The 20323-nt window shown below is 51.0% G+C and overlaps 1 protein-coding gene across 4 annotated transcripts in view; it reads left to right on the forward strand.

Annotated features, from left to right (window-relative positions):
* KSR2 (kinase suppressor of ras 2) overlaps positions 1 to 20317 on the forward strand; it is a gene marked incomplete at its 3' end in the record, with an annotated part of 402908 nt that extends 382591 nt beyond the window's left edge. For 3 of the 4 annotated variants that reach the window (XM_082699771.1, XM_082699770.1, XM_082699772.1), the window contains 4 exons: positions 693 to 824; positions 5362 to 5491; positions 7207 to 7340; positions 12363 to 20317. In XM_082699771.1, the coding sequence (XP_082555897.1) occupies positions 693 to 824; positions 5362 to 5491; positions 7207 to 7340; positions 12363 to 12369 (403 nt within the window). Of the gene's footprint in view, positions 1 to 692; positions 825 to 5361; positions 5492 to 7206; positions 7345 to 12362 lie in introns of those variants that run through there. The other variant, XM_082699773.1, reaches the window with a different exon arrangement.
* Between the last annotated feature and the right edge of the window lie 6 nt (positions 20318 to 20323).

Below are 20323 nucleotides of genomic sequence, written 5' to 3' on the forward strand. Positions count from 1 at the left end.
TTGCATCACCCGGTGTATGTGTTCCCAGCTGAGGTCAGACAAGGGGATGCCCTTCGTTCTTGCTTGAGCTCTCGTACAGAGAGGACCAGCAGGCAGAGAAGACCTGGGAACAGAGGCAGGAGGGAGCCGTGCAGTGCAGGAAGCCCTGGGCCTCGGGGCCAGTGGGACAGAGTTTTGCAATTCTGGCACGTGATTGTGGGGCCGCCCCAGACACATCACTCAATGCTTCTGAGCCTTGTTTTCTCTTCCTTAAAATAATGAAAATAGAATGTACTAGAATGAGCTGTTTTTAGGATTTAAGATATACCCGATGCGAGGTGTGTGCGTGAATACATATTTCCTCTCAGAGCCAGGATTCTGTATTTGCTAATTCTCTCTTTGCAGAGACTTTATACAACATAACTGCCTCGAGTAACAAGACTCAGCTGTATGGGCGGAATGAATATGCAGGAGGGGATGCCTCAGAGGGAGAGGGACCCGAGGATGGTTTGGGTGTTGAGCGTCTCCCTCCAGACCAGACTTCCTTGCCCCTTTTTTGCTGGGGCTTGGCCTCAAGTACAAGGACAGGCAGTGCCCAGTTGCAGGAGATGTGAGAAAGCCAGTGGAAGTGGTCCAGAGGCTTGGGGTCGGTGCAGGGGGACTGGTCCTCCCTGGGCTGGGAAGCGGGCTCACTCTGTGTTTTGCATCTCCAGGCGGGAGGACAAGCTACGCATCCAGAACGGCTGGCTCTGCCACCTGGCACCAGAGATCATCCGCCAGCTGTCTCCCGACACAGAAGAGGACAAGCTCCCCTTCTCCAAGCACTCAGATGTCTTTGCACTAGGGTAGGTGGCCCATGCTGGCCATGGGGAGCCCCAGCCCAGGCAGAGGGACAATTTCCAACCCTTCCTTCTCTTCTTTTGGAAGAGACGGGGCACCTACCTGCTGGGGCCTAGGTGGTCAGTGTTCTGGGTGAGATGGGGGTATCCAAGTGGGGTGTAGGAGAAACAGTGACTCTAGCAAACCGTAATATGACGGGTTTCTAATTGGTTACATGACAGTGGCAAGTCACTGACCCATTCATTTATTTGCTGAAGCAATATGTATGGAACACATAGCATTAACAAGTTACCCAAAACTTGAGGGCTTAAAGCAACATCTGTGATCTCAAGTTTCTGTAGTCAGGAACTTGGGGGTGGGGGTGGTGCTTAGCCGAATGGTTCTGAGCTGGTTCGGGATCTTTCGTGAGGTTATGGTCAAGATGTTGGCTGGGGCTGCAGTCTCATCTGAAGGCTAGATGGGTTGAGGATCCACTTCCAAGGGGGCCCCCTCACATGGCTGTTGACACAAGGCCTCAGCAGGACTGGGGGAGTAAAGGAGGAGCTAATCCCAGCCTGGGAGATCAGAGAGGGCTTCCCAGAGGAGGTGACTCCTGCGCCTAAATTAGTGGTTGAATATAAGTGGGCCTGATGAGGGTAGGGTGAGTTGTCTACACAGAAGGAACATGTGAAGAGGCCTAGCGTAGAATACAGATTTCCTACAATGAAGGAACATATGGGGTGTGGAGAGGGGAGGGAGCTGAGAGATGGGGAAGCGGGAAAATATGAGCTGGGGGTGGTAACAGGAGAGACTAGGATGGGAAATCGAGTCAATCCTACAGGGACTAAGAGGCTGAGTTAAGGAGTTTTCACTTCATCTTCACAGCACTGGGGAGCCATTGATGGTTACTAAGCCGGGGGATGTAATAATATTTTGAGTTTCAGAATAATCCTTCTTCTGTGCAGAGAATGGGAGGAAGGATGAGATTAGGAGGCTGGGCGACCAATCCAGGCGGAGAGGCTGACCTTCTCTACCAAATTCCTGCCAGTGGGTTTGGACCCTGGAAATGGATGGGGAAGGGTGGGGGGAGGATGGGGTCTGATGTTGGGTTGAATGTGGATGGTGCTCAGATACCTACCTTAGGCAACTGGGAGAGATTAGTGTCATTCCCCAAGGTAGAGACCCTGGAGGGGACACGTAGGCTATGCTAAGAGGGCAAAGAAAGCAGTCTTGGACACAGTGAGTCTGGGCTTCCTTGGAGATGGCCAATGGAACCAACCAGAAGGCAGCTGTATCTACACAACTGGAGTTGTGGCTTTTCAGCTGTTTAAGGGCTTCTCAGAGTTTAGGGCTATTCCACAAAGAGAGAGAAACTGCACTCATGAGAGAGAACGGGATGTCTTTGCAAGTGTAGAGACAGATAGAAGGTGCAGGACTCAGCCCCGAGGTGCAGGACGAGGGCTCCAAGAGGGTGCATCTAGGAAGGCTCCTAGGCTCCCATCCCTCAAATAGCCATGCTGATCTTTGCCTTACCCTGTCCACTGGAGCGGTTGCAAAGATGGCTGGTTACAAACAGAGACAAGGTTGGGCAAGCTGTTTGGCAAAGTGCAGCCCTGCAGGTGTGTCCAATTAGACTTAGCACCACCAAGAGACGTTAGAGAGACCGTCGTCCATGGAAAAGTACCCCCACTATGTCTTCTCTGTAAAGCCCGGGGAGGAGAGGTGGGGGGGCGTTTGCGGGCACATCAGGATTCTAGACGTTCATCCCTCGGACCCCTTTAGATGTCGTTTGCCTTGATTAGTGTGCGCCCAAAACTTTATCTAGTTAGATACTGTTATCTGAAACCAAGCTGCAGTAATTAAGTTGGTATATATTGTAGTATAAATTTAGCAAAAGAAACAAGAATGTAATTAACAAATGCACCAAAATAAGTAATTGGTTTCCCACTGGAGTTTTGATCTTTAGCAATTTATTTTTCTCTTAGTGTGAGTTTCTCTTGGAAGTTGGGTTTGAAAGGAAGTTTTAATGAGGCTTTTATTCCTGACACTGCTGAATTCTGGGGGACCTGGTGCTCTTGGTTTCCTGTCAATTAGGCGCCTCTCGTTGCTTGGGAACATCATGCTTAGGCATGACTTAGAACAAAACTGGACTTTTAAAAGCCTGTGGAGCACCGTGTCTAGGTTTTTGTGGGTGCTGTCTCCTGAAATCTTGACAGGCATCCGAATGACAGAGGAGGGAACAGGCCCCAGGCGGCTCAGTGACTGACTTGTCTTATGGTAATCCGGGGTGGATCTGGGAGCCACCCGGAGTTGGAGGGTTTAGGACCTCAGAGTCATTTCACCACAAAAAGCCCTATTTCCCTCAACTGTAAATAAAAGATAATAAACCCAGTATGACAGACACTGAGGACCCAGCAAGAAAAGGCCTGTAAGGCACCTGCACCCAGGCTCCTGCTAGGCTCCCTTCCCCCTCTGCATGAGCCCTTGCCTGCAGTCTGTTTTGCGCCTCCTTCCCAAGGCCCTAACAGTCAGCTGCAGTGTTGCCCCCCCTGCCCCGAATCCTACACTTACACTCACAGAGGACTCTGAAATAGGATCAATTATAGTTTCCTCGTAGCGTAATGGCCAGGGTTGCAATTCTGTCGTCAGATCAAATGGATTCAGCTTCGCCTGCACCTCTTATTAGCGGTGTGGCCCTGGGTTAGATACAGAAGCTTCCAGAGCCTCAGTTTTCCTCTTCTGAAAAATGGGGATGATGATCGTGCCTCCTGTTTGAAAATGTAGGTCTTACTTTGATTCGGGTCTGATGAGGGCAATCAAATAGGAAGCAAGGATCATTAGAAAGATGGTTTGTTGTTCATGATTTCCAAAAGCGGGGGTGGGGGGGGTGGGGGAAAGCACCAGGGTCAGAAGGCAGAGGGAGCAAGAGGAAAATGCAGGCAGGAGATTTCAGTGTGGTTTCCTCAGGGAGGAACCGGTGAGACAGGGTAAGCAGGCTAAGATGAGCTGGTTTGCCTAATGCAGTGGACTCTAGGGTGTGGGGTATCCAGAGGAGAGAATTTGGGCCCCAGTGAAAGCCTGATGGAGGTGGGGTGGGGCTTTGGATTGGTTAGTTTGCATATGAAAAATGCACTCGCTAGAGAGTCATTTACCATCTCCAGGAATGAGCTGGCCCCTGGGGAGAAGGGCAATCCCTCCAGGGGTCAGGGAGACCCCCAGATGTCAAATCACTAAAATACAAAAGCATGCTTCTCACACCTCCCCTGTAATCATAATAAATGCAAAGGGCTTAGAATAAGGTCTAGCGGGAGCCGGGGAGGGGGACAACATGCTGAGAAGCGGGACCCTGGAAATAGCTGGTTTGACAGAGTCCTCTGATCAGTAAAGAAGATAACAGTGCTTCATGTTCTTTAAAGCAAATTTGCATAAATTATTTTAGATTAGAGGAAAGATCATTCCCTAAGGCTCGTTTCAGATATTTCCTGAGTTGGGGAATTTTGTTCCCGGTGAGCTGAGACCTAGTCGCTTGGGACAGCTCAGCAATTCGCAGCATCCTGTGAGCACCCCATGGCACCCCGCCACGGCCATCACTGCCACCCTTATCCCCAGCATCTTCCCCCACTATTCCACAGGATGCCATATATTTAGAAAACAAAATTATTTTTTAAAAAAATCATATACCCAGAATTAGCCATTATTAATTAACATTTTGCAGTTTCTCTTTATTCTCCTGCTGATACATATATAATTTTTTAAGAGTAGGTATTACTGGGGCACCTGGATGGCTCAGTGGGTTAAGCCTCTGCCTTCAGCCCAGGTCATGATTTCAGGGTCCTGGGATCGAGCCCTGTATTGGGTTTTCTACTTGGCAGGGAGCCTGCTTCCCCCTCTCTCTCTGCCTACTTATGATCTCTCTGTCTCTCTCACTGTCACATAAATAAATAAAATCTTAAAAAATAAAAAAAGAATAGGTACTACCTTATATACAGTCTCCTATCCTGCTTTATTCATTTAAAATTAGATAGTAAACATTTTTTCATGTCGGCAAAATTTCATTGAAGTGTTTTAATAATAATATCATATTCCATTTTTTCTGAATTTGCCATAATACATGCAACCTATTCTTTTCAATGAACAGTTGTGTCATTTCTCCTTGTTTTTATATTATATATAATGCTGTACAGAATATCCTTGGAAGTGATTTTTTTGTATCTCTGAAGTATTTCCTTACAGTGGTTTCCTAGAATTACAAGTGTGGGGGTCAGAAATCCTAACCACATTCTGTTACACTTTTGGGTTCTAGGTTTTGACTCATTTTAATTTAGGGGTAGGTTCAAGGTGTTCAAGGATACCAGGGAAGGTATCCTTGGACAAGCATGACTTCAAAGACATCAAGAAAGCTTTAGGTGTGTCCTGGCTAGCAAAACAACGGTCCCGTGAGGAAGAGACTAGAAAGTGGAGGGGTTGAGCCAGCAGGAGGGCTGGGTAGATGTGTGTTGGTGAGGGGACATAGGGTCGTGAGTGACATACCACATCAACGACCTCTTTTATATCTGCCAACAGCACAATATGGTATGAACTCCATGCCAGGGAGTGGCCTTTCAAGACTCAACCAGCAGAGGCAATAATCTGGCAAATGGGCACAGGCATGAAACCCAACCTCAGCCAGATTGGCATGGGAAAAGAAATCTCGGTAAGTCCTGGGACAGTGCTCTGGGGGTCAAGGAGAGAGGTAGACACAGTTCAGAGCAACTTTTTTCCCATGTGTTAAGGTTACGAATGCTTCCCCAAAGGGTGGCACAAAAGCCAGTCCACAGCCTTTTCAGATCACGTGATTTGGAGCTTAGGAAGGGAGGTTTCTGAACTATGCCTGCAATTCAGGCTCCCGCCTCAAGGGTGCGGTAGCACTTGTCCAGACTATTTCTAGCAATGAATTGCTACATCAAGTAGAAAAAGTGAATTCCTCCTTTTCTGTTACTTTTAAAAGATATTCATTAAAATATTACCCATGCTATGATTTTAATTTATTTGCTTCTACATAAAAATTTTTAAGTCATGATCCATCTCAGAATAAGATACACACAAACAGAGAAGCCTGAGTATAAATTAATAATCACCCTCTAAAACACAGCAGGAAGAGTGCTGTCTTTTGATCAGAAGACACATAAATCAGGGAAGGAGTAATTACCTGGTATGTTTTTAAGGATTACCTATATATAGGCTTTCCTATCTCGGATGAGGTGATTATTAAAAGTAACCTCCAGGGGCACCTGGGTGGTTCAGTGGGTTAAGTCTCTGCCCTCAGCTCAGGTCATGATCTCAGGGTCCTGGGATCGAGCCCCACATTGGGCTCTCGGCTCAGCAGGGAGCCTGATTCTCCCTCTCTCTCTGCCTGCCTCTCTGCCTACTTGTGATCTCTGTTAAATAAATAAATAAAATCTTTAAAAAAAAAAAAAGTAACCTCCAACGCTTTAACTTTGAAGAGCACTTATGGTTTTGGGATATGGATAGAGACCTCAGGATACACTTTTCTCCCTCCCTTTGAGGAAAAAAAATGGCCAAGAAACTCCTTGGGGAGCATTACTGATCTCAGTGTATCCTAGACCTTCTAGAACAGGACCTACTTAGTTTGCTCTATGGGCTCATGTGTTGGATGAGTGGATGGGTGGAAGGAAAGACAGAAAGATGATGATGATGATAGATAGATAGATGATAGATAGATAGATAGATAGATAGATAGATGGATGAGGGTGAATGCATGAATTGGGATGGATGGATGGGTAGGGTGGATAGATGGATGGTGGATGGGTGGATGGATGGATGGATGGATGGATGGATGGATGGGTGGATGGATGGGTGGAGGGATGGGTGGATGGATGAATGGGTGGATGGATGGATTGATGGGTGGATGGATGGGTGGGTGGATGGATGGGTGGATGGGTGGATGGATGGATGGATGGGTAGAGGGATGGGTGGATGGATGGATGGGTGGATGGATGGGTGGATGGATGGATGGGTAGAGGGATGGATGGATGGATGGATGGATGGATGGATGGATGGATAGAGGGATGGGTGGATGGATGGATGGGTGGATGGACGGATGGGTGAATGGACGGATGGGTGGATGGGTGGATGGGTGGATGGATGGATGGGTGGATGGATGGGTGGATGGATGGGTGGATGGGTGGATGGGTGGGTGGGTGGATGGATGGATGGATAGGTGGATGGATGTGTGGATGGATGGGTGGATGGGTAGGTGGATGGATGGATGGATGAATGGGTGGGTGGATGGATGATGGGGATATATGCAAGTGGAACAAATGGGTAGAAAAATAGACCCAATGAGATGCCAAAGGGTATCAAGACATCACTATTTACACTAAATCACCACATGTTGTCTTCTTTTAGGACATTCTTCTCTTTTGCTGGGCCTTTGAACAAGAAGAAAGACCTACCTTCACTAAGCTCATGGACATGCTGGAGAAACTGCCAAAGCGAAACCGCCGCCTGTCTCACCCCGGACATTTCTGGAAGTCTGCAGAGTAGGTGTTCTCCTTTCATATCTCTCCCCACTGCCTTTGTCCTCTGGCCTTTGCTGCCTTTTTGCTCCCCTCCCCCATACCTGTGCCAGCCATCTCCTTTCCACATACCCACCTTCCTCTCCCGACCGCCAGCCTTCTTACTGGGTTCCTGTTCAGGGGAGTCTAGGGTCTGCCATCCAGGGCCTTGGTCCCTGTTGCTACCATGGCTACCTCCTTGCCCATCTCTTCCTGATGAAGGCTGATGCCCCAGGGAGTTTGATCACCAGGGAGCTGATGGCCTGAACCCAACACGCCCCATATGTCTGCTACACAGTGGATTCCTCCAGGAGGCCTGGCTTTCAGGAAATGTCCCCCTGGGGCCAGCAAGCTCTCCCCACCATGGCATCTCACAGCTTCCAGAACTCTCTGTTGCATGAAGACAAGGGCAGGGAAGATTCTCAGCTTCTCCTGGCCATAAGTGTCTCTCAGGCTTCCTCCTTGGAGCCCTCCCCCGCCTCGTTCCTAGACGGAGATCAGTGGTTCTCAATGAGGTAATTCATGGGGCCTCTCTCTGGGGGCCTCCCTTCCAGGCCCAGCCTTAGTGGTTTCTCCAGAAGGTGAGAGCAAGACTGGCTCGGATGAGGCTTCCAAGAGGTCCCTGCTCCCGCAGCCCTGCTGTTCCAGGCACAGATGGTTGTGCACACTCACGCACACAGCCAGGCGCACGCATGCGCGCGCACACACACACACAACAGAAACTTAAGCTAAAAACACACCTGTATCCACATATGCATACAGGAGCACTTAGGGACACACACACACTGCACAAGAACATTCTAGGAATACACAGCCCTGTGCTCAAAGCCCACACTTGGAGGCGGACTCAGGTGTACACACACACACACACACACACACACACAGAGTGACATGGCACACCAGAGCAGTTGTCAGCATCTCACCTGAGAGGCCCTAGGCTACCCCTCACCCCACCATTTGACCTTGCTGAGCCTGGAGGACAGGCCCCAGCGGCCCAGCCTCTCCCTAGACACTTGGAAAGAGCACAGACCTCCCAGATCAGGCAGATAAGGATTGGAAACCTCCACTCTGTCACTTGATAGCTGTGTGGCCTTGGGCGTGTTACTCGGCTTCTCTGAGCAGCAGTGGCAGCCTCTAAAGAATGAGGGTGGCAGACGGCTCTAGCAGGAGTGTGGTGAGGATGACCACAGCCCGGGAGCTGGGGCAGCTGGTACAGTGTCCCCCCACAGCAGGTGTTCCGTATACTTGAGCAGCCTTTGTCTGCCGGCAGGGAAGGTCAGCCGCGTCCTGCTGGCCTTCCAGGACTGGGAATGGCTTGAATGTGAGAACAGAGAGAGGGAGGCTCTGACAGGCAAGGACCCTCCCCAGCTAACCTAGTGCAGGCAAGTTGGCCAGTGAGTGTCAGAGCCCAGATGGGGTCCCAAGAGTGCTTGATGTAACAAACACCAGTGTCATTTGGGCCATCACCCGGATGGCCTCTGCTTTCTCGGGCATCAGGGAGGAGAGAGCAGAAGTCAACTGAATAGAGGGGCTTAAAGCTCCCCGGTTGGAGGGAGAGCTGGGGGCCTTGTTTTCCATTTTTTTGCAAACAGTTGGGCTGAGAAACAAGGAAATAGAGACCCTGTGGTCTGGCAGGATGGGATATTAGGGTCAGTGAAATTTTCTACTCATTCGCTTCCTTTTTTTTTTTTTTTAAGATTTTATTTATTTATTTGACAGATAGAGATCATAAGTAGGCAGAGCAGCGGGCAGAGAGAGGAGAAAGCAGGCTCCCCACTGAGCAGAGAGCCCGATGTGGGGCTCGATCCCAGGACCCTGGGATCTTTACCGGAGCCGAAGGCAGAGGCTTTAACCCACTGAGCCACCCAGGCGCCCCTACTCATTCCGTTCTCTACTCCATCTGTGTGTGTTGAATACCTGCTTTGTGTCAGGCCTGGTTCTCAGAGTGCAAATCCAAGGGCGAACAAAGTCAGTCAGCTCCCTGACCTTCTAGAGCAGGTATAATAGGCAGGTAGATGTGTTTTAAAAGGGTTATCATTTCAGATAGAGTTGTGTTGAGAAAACAAGAAGACAAAATTGCAATAGGGATGACTGGGGGCTTTGGGTGGAAGGGAGGGGTCAGGGAATGCCCCTCGGAGGAGGTCATGTCAAGGCAAAGCCCTTGGAGGCAAGCCAGGCCTCCACATGGGGGTTTGTAATCCCCAGGACTTTTCTACTTTGATACCGAGAAACAAAGATGACTTCTGTTCCTTTTAGGCTTCGATTTATAGTGTCTTTTTGTATTCGGAGAGGGATTACCTAGGATGGATGCAGATGTGTGTGGCATCTGTGCTCTATTCCTGCACCTGTGGCAGGCATGGCGAATCAATCACAGCACATCCACCATCACTCACCCCACCTGCTAGCCACCACCAGTTACTCAGAATCAATGCATGGGATGCCTTCATTGGACCTTCCAGATTGATCCAACCTCCTCCATTTGGAGAAACTATGGCCCAGAAACATTCAGGAACTCAACCATATCTACATGGGCTGTTGACAAAGCTGGGAACACAGGTCAGGCTCCAGCTTCCTAATCTGAAATGTTCTCTTCCCACAACATCAGACCCCATGGCTCTCTCGATCGCACTCATCTGGCTTGGAGATGGTCACTCCAGTGGTGCGGTCAATGCTGGAGTCCTTCCAGAAGCCTGCTGTGTCATCAGGGGATTAGCAGAGGGCTAGGCTAAAGTAGATCCTATCTAGGTCTTGGGAATCCATGGAGGGGGCCAACCAGGAGGTCTCCACAGTAGCCAGCATGTTGCAAGGACGTGAACAGCTAACTCCAAACTTACGTCTGGGGCCTTGGGTTTGCCTCTCCAGTGGGTCACACTTGAGGAGCTGGGTTTTCCCAGAATCCCTGTACACCTTGCCCCATGGTGAACTGGAGAGAAGATTGGGACAAGCCTGCATTCCAGAGCAAGGCATCTTGAAGTTTCCTGTGCATTCCAAACCTGCAGGGGAATTGCAGATTCCCATTCTGTAGGTCTGGGGCGGGGCCCGAGATTTGGCTTCAAGGTGATGCTGGTGTTGCTGGTCCATGGACCACCCTCTGAGGTGCGAGGGTCCAGACCTGCGCTGACCGAGAGTGGCCACTCCCAACATGTGGCTCTCGAACACTCAAAATATAGTGAGATGGGATGTCCTGTGAATGTAAAATCCACAGGAAATTTTGAAGACTTAGGATTAAAAAGAAAAAAGGACATTCAGTAATTTGTCCATTAACACAGATAGGACTGGTGATACTTTGAAATTCCAGTGTTTGGGTTACATTGGGTTAAATAGAATACACTATTAAATTCACCCTTTTTTTAATTTTTTAAAATATGACTAGAAAATTTATGACTTCCATGACTTGCATGGCATTTCTTTGTTTTAAAAAAACAACTTTGTTGCGATATAGCTTACACATCATATAATCCTCCTACTTAGAATACACAACTCTGAGGGCGTGGGTATATGACATTGTTTTTACAAATGGTGGTAGAGGGATACCTGGGTGGCTCAGTCGGCTGAGCATCTGACTCTTGATCTCCGTGCAGGTCACGAGTTCAAGCCCCGTGTTGGGCTCCACACTGGGCATGGAGCCTACTCAAAAAAGAAAAAAAGTATTGGAATATATATCACATACAATTTGCCATCTTAGCCACTTTTCAGGGTGCAGTTCAGTGGCACAGATCACATCCCAGTGCTGTGCCACCACGACCACCATTTCCAAAGCCTTCGTCCCCTCGGAACACAGGGGACCCACTGAACTGTAACTCCCAGTCCCTCCTCCCTCCAGCCCCCAGTAACCTCTCCCCCATCTCCTGTCCCTGTGAACTGGCGCATTCTATGCATTTCATACACGTGGAGTCCTACAATATTTGTTCTTTTGTGTCTGGGGACTTCACGTAGACTGTCTTCAAGGTTCATCTACGGTATGATGCGTATTAGAACGTTACTCCTTGCCACGGCTGAGCACTAATCCGTTGTACATATGTACTGTATTTGGCTTGTCCTTCCATCTGTTGGTGGATACGCTGGTTGTTTGCATTCTCACTGCTGGGAATAAGGCTGCCGTAACAGTGCCATACAAGTGTCTGTTGGAGTCCCTGCTTCCGATTTTTTTCAATAGCGCTGTATGTCTATTGCACGCCATTGGTCCAGATCTTCCCCATGACCATCAGCATGCTCTCCATCCTCTGGGTGCCACTTACCAAACATATGTGACAGACACTGGGTCAAGCATTCTATCTGCATTGCCTTGCTGACTCCTCGAAGCTCCCCCTAGGAGGGAGGCACAATTAAGTTTTTCCTTAGAAGAAAACCAAAGCACAGAGAGGCTAAGTACCTTCCAAGAGGTCACACAGCTAATGAGGAGAGGAGGCTTTGGAACCCAGGTTGGTCTGGACCCAAATCCATCATCTTGATACCTCTACCCTGCTCCTTCTACACAGAGATTACCTGTGTCCCTTCAGGATTCTTTCCAGAACCTTGCTGGGAGAGTGGGCACTGACATATGACACCATTGCCCAGATCCTTGGTTCAACAGTGGTCAGCAAAGCCTCGCTCCTAGCAGGAGTGTATGGGGTGGTTCCTGGTCTCACCTCCTCTTCCTGTATTTCCAGCCCTTAAGGAGCCCTTCCGAGTGGGAAGAGTTCTAGGTTCCAATACTGACCCTGCTGCTTCCTGGCTGTGCACCCTTGGGCAAAACACCTAACCTCTCTGTGCCTCCATCTTAAACCCCTCTGTGAAATGGGTATAAGGTGCCTATCTTGCAGGTTATTCTCAGGTTCAAATGAGATTAGGTCCATGAACCTGTTACATAGTAGGACCTAGGTATAAAGGGGTATTCCTTCCACCATTTCTTGTAGACAGAAAGAGCTCCTCTCAAGCCTCCTAGCCCACCAAGAGGGTGCTCATTCACCAAAGATGGCATTGCTGTATCCAGTGACCTCGTGCCCTTCTCTTCTCTCCCCACTCCAGGCTGTGACCATTGGACAAAGGGACAGCACTCAGCTGCCTCAGCCCCCGAGCCACCTCTCCTTCCCTGCTCTGCCCTCTGCCAGCTCAGGAGGCCAGAGGCTCACCATCAGAGGGTACCGACCCCGGCCGGCCTGGGAGCACTGCACGGCCAAGTTCGGCAGCTTCCCCACTCCCCAGACCTGTGCCCTTTTGCCCGGGCAGGGTTCGGGACCCCTGAGCTAGGACTTACCAGGACCAGCCAGGGAGAAGCGAGATTGATGCGTGAAGTCCAGAGACCGTGTCGAGAAGAAAACTGGAGGCTGTCGGTAGAGCCCCTAGGCCATGGAGACGAGGGCAAGAGGCCCGCGTGGGCAGGCTCGCAGGACCAGTCTGTGTGTACGTGTGTGTCTCCGTGCGCGACACCGTTTTGCTCTCGATCCCTGGCGACAAGCGGCAGCACTCTGCAGCCACAGCCCTGGAGCGCCCCTTGGCTGACTCAGTCCCTGGGTTGTGGGTTCCAGCTGCACTGTCTGGAAAGATGGGGTGGGGTCTGGGGCTGAGCACCCACCTCGTGGAGGCCACGGGGCCAAGACCTGGACCGGGGAGCTCAGTTGTTCCTTTGTAAACATCTGTTCTCAGAGGCTCCCACCCAAGCCTGTCATGATCTGTGGCTCCTTTGCACATAGCTCCGAAGTGCACAAAACAGTCTTGCATGTCTTTGAGTTCTGGGCCTCTCTGGGGCATGGGTCCCCATTTCTGCCGCCTTCTCCTGTTCTGTGAGAGCGCCGTCCCTTGTCGTCTCACTGCCCCTGCGCTCCCCTGCCGTTTGAAAAGCACAATGGCTTCCTGGCCAAGATGACTTCAGGGGGCTCCTTGCAGCTCACCTTTATCCTTGACACCCCCTGAAGTCTGGGGCCTGAGAACTGGGGGGTCTGGGGAGGAAGTTCTAGAACATTCCTTCTCTCCCCTCCTGCTCTGGCATCGACACCAGCTAAGTTTGTCCACCACCGCGACGGACGTGGGTCCCTGATCGACGTGTGTTGGGTTAAATTCACAAAGGATCCCCTATGCTTTCACCTTAGTAAGTCCTCTTGGGGAGGCAAGCAGGGAGACTGTAAGAGGGTCTGTGTTCTTAGCTCCTACCCGGTGCCAAGTCCCAGAGCGGCTTCCCCATGAGAGGTCTGTCTGCGCTTGCTCAGTGCTCATGCCTTCCATCCCTCCCTCTCGCTCCCTCCTGAGCTGGTGGATTTTCCCAGCCACCTTGGGACCAAGGGTTATGCAGGAAGGATCCAGGAAGCAGGTCAGTCAGGCAGAATAACATGGCGAGCCTCTTGTCTTTTGTTCTTAGGTCCCAGCCCTTAGGAGGGGATGTCTTCTGATCACAAAGCCTGTCTGACCTGGCAGCGAAAGGAGGCCTGTCCCCTAGCAGGGTGGTAGCCAGGCAGCTGGGCCGTAGACAGGATACCCAGGGTAAGCCCACAGCCTCACTGTCCTCCCTAGGCACTGCTCAGGCTTGGTTTTCTTCTGGTCTCAACCTTATCCCGACATCCCCCTGCCAGAGAGGGGACCTAAGACTTCAAAAATCCTACCCGAGCTCAGACTCAGCACCCCACCTGATGTAAGGGGTGTTTGGGGGTCTGCCCCACTTTGGGTGATCCCAGACTGATTCATGCTGTGGGGGCCAAGCCTGCTTCCAAACTGGAAAAAATAATGAGATGGTCATGCTTCTGGAACCTCTGGCCAAGGGGTATGCCTGAGCCTCCCAGAGGGCCTTCCTGCATGGGCTCCCACCTGCACAGGACCAGAGACTAAGGACACTCCTGTGGGCTATTCTAAGTGGATGTTCCTCTTCTGGGGACTTCCGTGACTGTGGTTCGTGGCTCAACACTTGTGTATCTCGGGCCATCTTACACACACCCACACGAATCCCAGCAAGCCACCTGAAGGGCCGACCCTGAACATGGGGTTGGGCCTGCTTTGGCTCTGCCCACCAGCTCCCCAGAGACCTGGAATCCAGTCCTGGTTCCTCTAATCCAACCAGGACTTCTGGGGTCTGTGGACCCCAGTCGTCGTTGGGGACCTGAGTGCAGGCAAGGAAGTCAGGAAGGGAAGGAGCTGGCGGGACGCGGCGACCCTGCTGGTGGAAGGCTCGCCAGGACTGCTCCTTCCTGCCGCTGTCATTTCCAGAATTCACTCACATGGCCACCCAGAGCCTTTGGCAAGACCTGCAGTGCGGGGGACCGTGGGGGAGGGTCACCAAAGGCTGATTTTTCTGTTTCGTGAGTACCAGCTTAAGATTAAGGACAAGGTCTGAGGGATCCAGGGGGACACCCCCGCCTTCCCTGCTCCCTAGGAGCATCTCTGCTTTGCAAAACAGGGTTCCTTGCATCTGTCCTTGGCCCCACACCACCTGCCCTTGACTTCTCTACCTTCACCTGCGTCCTTCCCTTGCCCTCCCCTTCCTCGGTCTCCATAGCATCCAGACGTCCAAAGCCCCTTCCTGCCACCCTCCTCCTGGCGACACCACCCTGAATTGTTTAGAAGGTAGTTTTCATTTGCAGACCTTGCAATTCAGGAAGAACCAAACCTCTGCTTTCCCCCCTGACCTCAGTCTTATTCATGAGTCAAGTACTGGGAGGAGGTCACATTCATTCATCTTCTGCGAGGAAAAAGGAAAAACAAACGGGAGAGTGTGTGTGTGTGAGTGTGTGTGTGTGTGTGTGTGTGTTTACATAGTACTTGCCAGCCTTGCCTGTGATTCATTCTATAGAATTCGCACAACAAAGACTGTGTGTGTGTGTGTGTGTGTGTGTGCACTTGTGCCCTGTGGCCGACAGCGAGCTGTTTAACTCTGGGCCCTGCTTTGAGCAAACCCTTACCTACACAGGCTTCCCAAGGGCACCAGTCCCCAGAGTGAAGATGCCTGGGAAGCCTTGAACTTACCATCTCCGAAGGGCACATGGATTTGCACCCTGAATGCTACCATTTCTCAGACCACATGCATTTCCTACCACGGCCCCCACCTTTCCAGCCCCCCTTGGTCATATGTGGGGTTAGCCCCAAGCATGAAGCTGGAGACTCAAAGTCTTTACCTAATGGTGTTTCATCCGGGTTTTCCTTTTGCTGGTCAAAGGGGAAAACCCCATCTTGCCACAGAGCCCTCCTCTTGCAGTTCTTTGGTCCATAGGAGCCCTGGATTGGTCTCTGACAACTAGACTTTTGTATCCAGGATCCCTGGTCCTGCCCCTTTCCCACCCCACCAAACCAGGCTTCATTTCTTCCCACCATTTTTGTCCCCCACCCCTGCCCCCCCATTGCCAGTGGCCGATCATCTAAGGAAACACCAAGGAAATGGTATACACTTGGCCCAGGCCCAATCCCCATCTTGTGAAATCTAGACCTGAGGTCAACAAAGTATGGCCCGGGGCCATATGCAACCACTCCGCCCCCAAGAAGTTTTTTACATTCTCTAATTGGGGGAAAAAACCAGAAGATTTCATAAGACATGAAAACTCTATAGAATTCAGATGTCAAGAAATGAAATCCTATTGGCACGTGGCCATCGCCATTCATTTGCAGACGAACCATGGGTTTTGCGGGCTGTGGTGCCACAGCTGACTAGTTATGAGAGAGGCAGCGTGGCCCATTAAGCTGGAAATATTTATAACCTTGCCCTTTACAAGAGACACTTGCCAACCTCTGATCTAGGGGACTGGCTTACTGAAAAAGAAGCCAACTTGCATAGGGCTCCCAAGGGAGGAACATGAGCCAGACTGGGAGTTAGGGGGGCAGAGAACTCATTCCAGTGAGGAAAAAACTTTCTAGCAGCTTGACCCTCGATGCAAGATGGGCCGCTTGGGGAGGTGGGAAGCTCCCTGTCCTTGGAGAGGGCTGGGCAGACGTGAGGACTGGTTGGTGTACGTGATGTAGAGGGAATTCGGACTTTGGAGGATGGAAGGAGTGGTTCTATTTCAGACCCTATTACGTCCAGGCTGGCATATAACAAGACACCTTAGGTAGGGGGATTTCCATGGCAGGATGGTTCACAGTTCTGGGGGCAGGACCGGTTTCTCCTAAGACCTTCTTCCTCGGCTTTCAGTCATCCTGCCTCTCGCTGTGTATTCACATGGCCTTTTCTCTGAGCCCGCACAACCCTGGGGTCTGTTTCTCTAGTCAGATTGGATGGGAACCCCATCCTTAGGACCTAATTTCATCTTAGTTACCTCTTCAAAGACCCTATCTCCAGATACAATCACTTTGGCAGTTGGGACTTTGACCTAGGGATCGGGATGGGGGGGTAGGTGGAGGTGTGCATTGCGGCAGGGGGCCACAATTCCATCCCATTCCAATTCCATGAAGACCCTTGATGTTCCTGAGACTGTGACTGTAGGGACTTTCCGGGCAACACTCCTATTCCAGGCTTTTGTTCCCACATTGTGCTCAACCTTGAGTCCCCAGATTTACCCTCCCCGTCCCCATGCCCTGCCAGCCTTTCCTGATCCCCTTCCTCCAAGGACTGGTCTTGTTCTGGAGGCTGGAAGCCTAAAATCAAGGTGTCAGCAGGGCCGCACCCTGATCCCCAACACCTCTGCCAAGGGGTCCTTCCTTGGCCTCCTCTTCTTAGCTCCTGGTGGTTTGCTGGTCGTCTTTGGCTGCAGATGGCTCTCCTCACCTCTGATTCCAAACTCACACGGCCTTCTTCGTGTAAGGCTGCCACCCTTCTCAAGCTTAACCTCGCCTTAACTAATGACACCTGCAATGACCCTACTTTCAAGTAATGTCACACTCTGAGGGACTGGGGTTTAGGACCTCAACGTATGTATTCTGTGTGTGTGTGTATGTGGAAGGGACATGATTCAACCCCTAACACCCACTAAGAAGCATTTTCTCACACCCTGACTGGTCACTGTGGTCACAGAAGACCTCTGGGGAGAAAGATCCCAGAACCCCTGCGCCATGAGGACCAGGACACTGATGTTGCTTTTGTCACATGGGATCCCTTCCTCCCTAGCTCTGAGAGTCCTGGACGTCAACTCCACGGGTGGGGGTGGACAGCGGGTCTGTTGCGTGACGTGCACTTGACTGCTGAGCCAGTGCTTCTGCCCGGTCTGAAGTGGTTGGTGGCCTGACACTTGCTTTTATTTACGTTCTGGCTCGGCGGCAGAGGAACGGATCATGGCAAGCTGTGTGCCTGCCGTGTCCTTCTTCGGCCGTGCCTGTGAGGTTTTGAGCAGGCTCGGGTGGATGCCAGCCCTGGGCTCCAGCCTCCACTAACTGCCCCCTGCCCCCGCCATCAGCTGCACGCCCCTGCATGGGACTGGTCCTGACCTCTGAGGGCAAGGAGAAGCAAATGTGGGGTGGGCTTTGGAACATGGTGACCAGGGTCTTGAAGGTTCTCATTCTCCCCGACTCTCTCTGAGTCACGCCAAGTAGGCCACCTTCCTCTCCAGTCACTGCCCCTGATGATCAGCACAAGTGACAGGTTCCTGTCTTGAGGTCCTACCAGCTACGTCATTCTCTAAACAGTTAGGGCAGAGTCGGGGGGAGGTCCTTGCCTGATATGGGGCCTGGCACATAGTAGGTGCTCAGTAAATGCTTACAGAATGCAGAGAGAGGGTGAGGCACTGGTCTAGGGGGCCAGAAGCTGCTCCTTGCAGGGAAGGCGGAAGGGCTCCACAGGTGGGGCCCGGGCAGTAATGAGATTCCCACACTCAGGCTCTGTGCTATGGATTCCACCCCCCGCCCCCCCGCAACGTGCATTGGCCACGTTCCATGGATGTGACTCATAAAGAGACCCATTGGCCAGGTGTCCCAGGGCATCTAAGTGTGAAGGGCAAGAGTAGTCATCCATCCCTTAGAGCCTCTATTCACTGAGCACTTACTATGTACCAGGCCAACAGTCCTGGGAAATAGGTACCGTTATTGCATTTCGCAGATGAAGAAACTGCGGCAAATGCAAGCCAGCCTGTTAAGAGGTAGAGCCAACGTTTTAAATATGAGTCTTTGGCCTCGTGGGTTCCGAGGAACCCAGCCCTGTTTGAGTGGTTTCTGTGTGCCACTGTCCCCCAGGAGGTTACTGTTACCGGCTTCTGTGGTTATGTGTAGCTTGTAACCAGGAGAGAGGGAGAGAAAACAGGAAGTGATTGAAAGAGGGTGCAGGAGAGGGTGGGGACCCCTGGAGGAGTTTGCACGGAAGCTCTCCGTTGTGTTCCCAGACTGACCGGCTGCCAACAATGGCCCAGGTTTCCAGGAAGTGTGTGTGTCTGGGTTGGCAAAGCTGCCCCTGGGTCCTTCCAGCTCCCCTGCTCCAGGCAGCCTGCACCATCAGCCCAGCCCTCTGTGTCTCTCGTACTGGACTAGACATTTAACTGTGATCCCCTGTCCCAGGAAACTCACCAGTGAGTGCTCCTCCCTCTCAGGGCTGGGAAGGGCTCCTTCCTTCCTGTTCACTGAGATCACACAACCCCTTTCCTTAACGCTTATTCCCAAGAATACGAAGGATTCCTCTCCATGAGGTTGAGATCGCTGCTGTCCTGTTGAGGACCGAACTGGAGGAAATGGGCTTTGCCTGGAGCTTGCCTGATCTAGGTTAGGCGCAGTTTACCAAGATGTTCCATAGACCTTTAATTTCATAGCAGACTAGATGGGGAAAATGTTGCATTATTAGAAGGGTCTTGGGACAAACACGCATGGGAAATGCTTAGGCAAAATAAGATTAAATTTTTTTCTTGGTTGTAGGACTTATCAGAGCATTTAACACACTACTGTGTGGTAAAGATTTTAAAATCTTTAAAAAGTTGACAGCAGGCTGCTCTTCCCAAGCTTTCCCAGGCTTATTTCTGAATCCACATGATTAATCTCTGTGAGTCTGACTTGATACCTTGCACAGAGGGCAAAGGCCAGTGTGCTAGCCCACGGAAAAGAGCAGCTGATCACCAGTATTTACAGACAGCAGCTGATCACCAGTATTTACAGACAACTTGCTCAGAATTGGCCTCCCCGGGAGGCTGGCACTGTGAATGGTGAACCTGGAAGGTCAATGAGGATCATGGATGCATCTGGGCAGAGAGATGAGGCTGGGGATGACCACTGGCCACCAGACGCACCTGCTTTTCCATTCCATACTGTTAAGAAATGCTGAGCCCCAGGAAACCTTGCTCCTGCCACTCCATGTCCTCTTTCCAGGCCTGCTGATGGGAGACCCCAGTTCCATGTACGTGGACAGTGGTTCCATGCACAAGGATGCCACAAGGCAGAAAACTATGGCTGCTTGTCTTTCAATGGATGGGTCAAATCTGCTGTGTGGGGTAACTGTCCCAACATAAAACAGCTTGATGACCAATGTGGAAATAATAGACAAGTCATACCCTTAGGGGGGTCAGCTAGGTTATTGGGATGACTATCTAGAATGATCTATATCTAGAAGATCTAGATGAGTGATCTAGTCCAACGAGGGCAAATAATCCCCCTTTCTGCCACCACTGTCCCGTCCTGTACTCTTGGCAGACATTACTAATCAATCACAGCGCGCCTTTCTGCAGAGCACAGATGCAGCCTCTCAGGGCATCAGAGCTGCTACTGGATGAGGACACGGGTAACCATCCCTGATCTCATGGCAGCTTTCCTTTCCGAGAAGAAGGAGCTCAGGCCCAGAGAGGAAGATAAACTCTCCCAAGTTAGGTCCTTTCTCAGAGGCAGAGGTGGATTTGGTCCTAAGGCCTTGGAAACTTCCAAAAGCCCAGTCATTTGGAGTCTTGGCTCTAGCTGGCGACAAGCTGTAAGGACTTTGCAGAAGTTTATTTTCAATCCAGAAACTTGGAGAATGCAGAAAGAGTCTGTCCTTAAGACCCAGTGTATGATCCTATTTGGGCATCTGCCTGCTTGGAGAGAGACCTCATTTATCTTCCAGGGAGTGTCTTCTCCTCGGGCCGGAATGCTGCCACCAACCACGTAACAGCTGGGCTGGAAGGCCTGGGGACCTT

Source organism: Mustela nivalis (assembly GCF_964662115.1).
Source record: "Mustela nivalis genome assembly, chromosome: 14".
Classification (NCBI taxonomy): Eukaryota; Metazoa; Chordata; class Mammalia; order Carnivora; family Mustelidae; genus Mustela; species Mustela nivalis.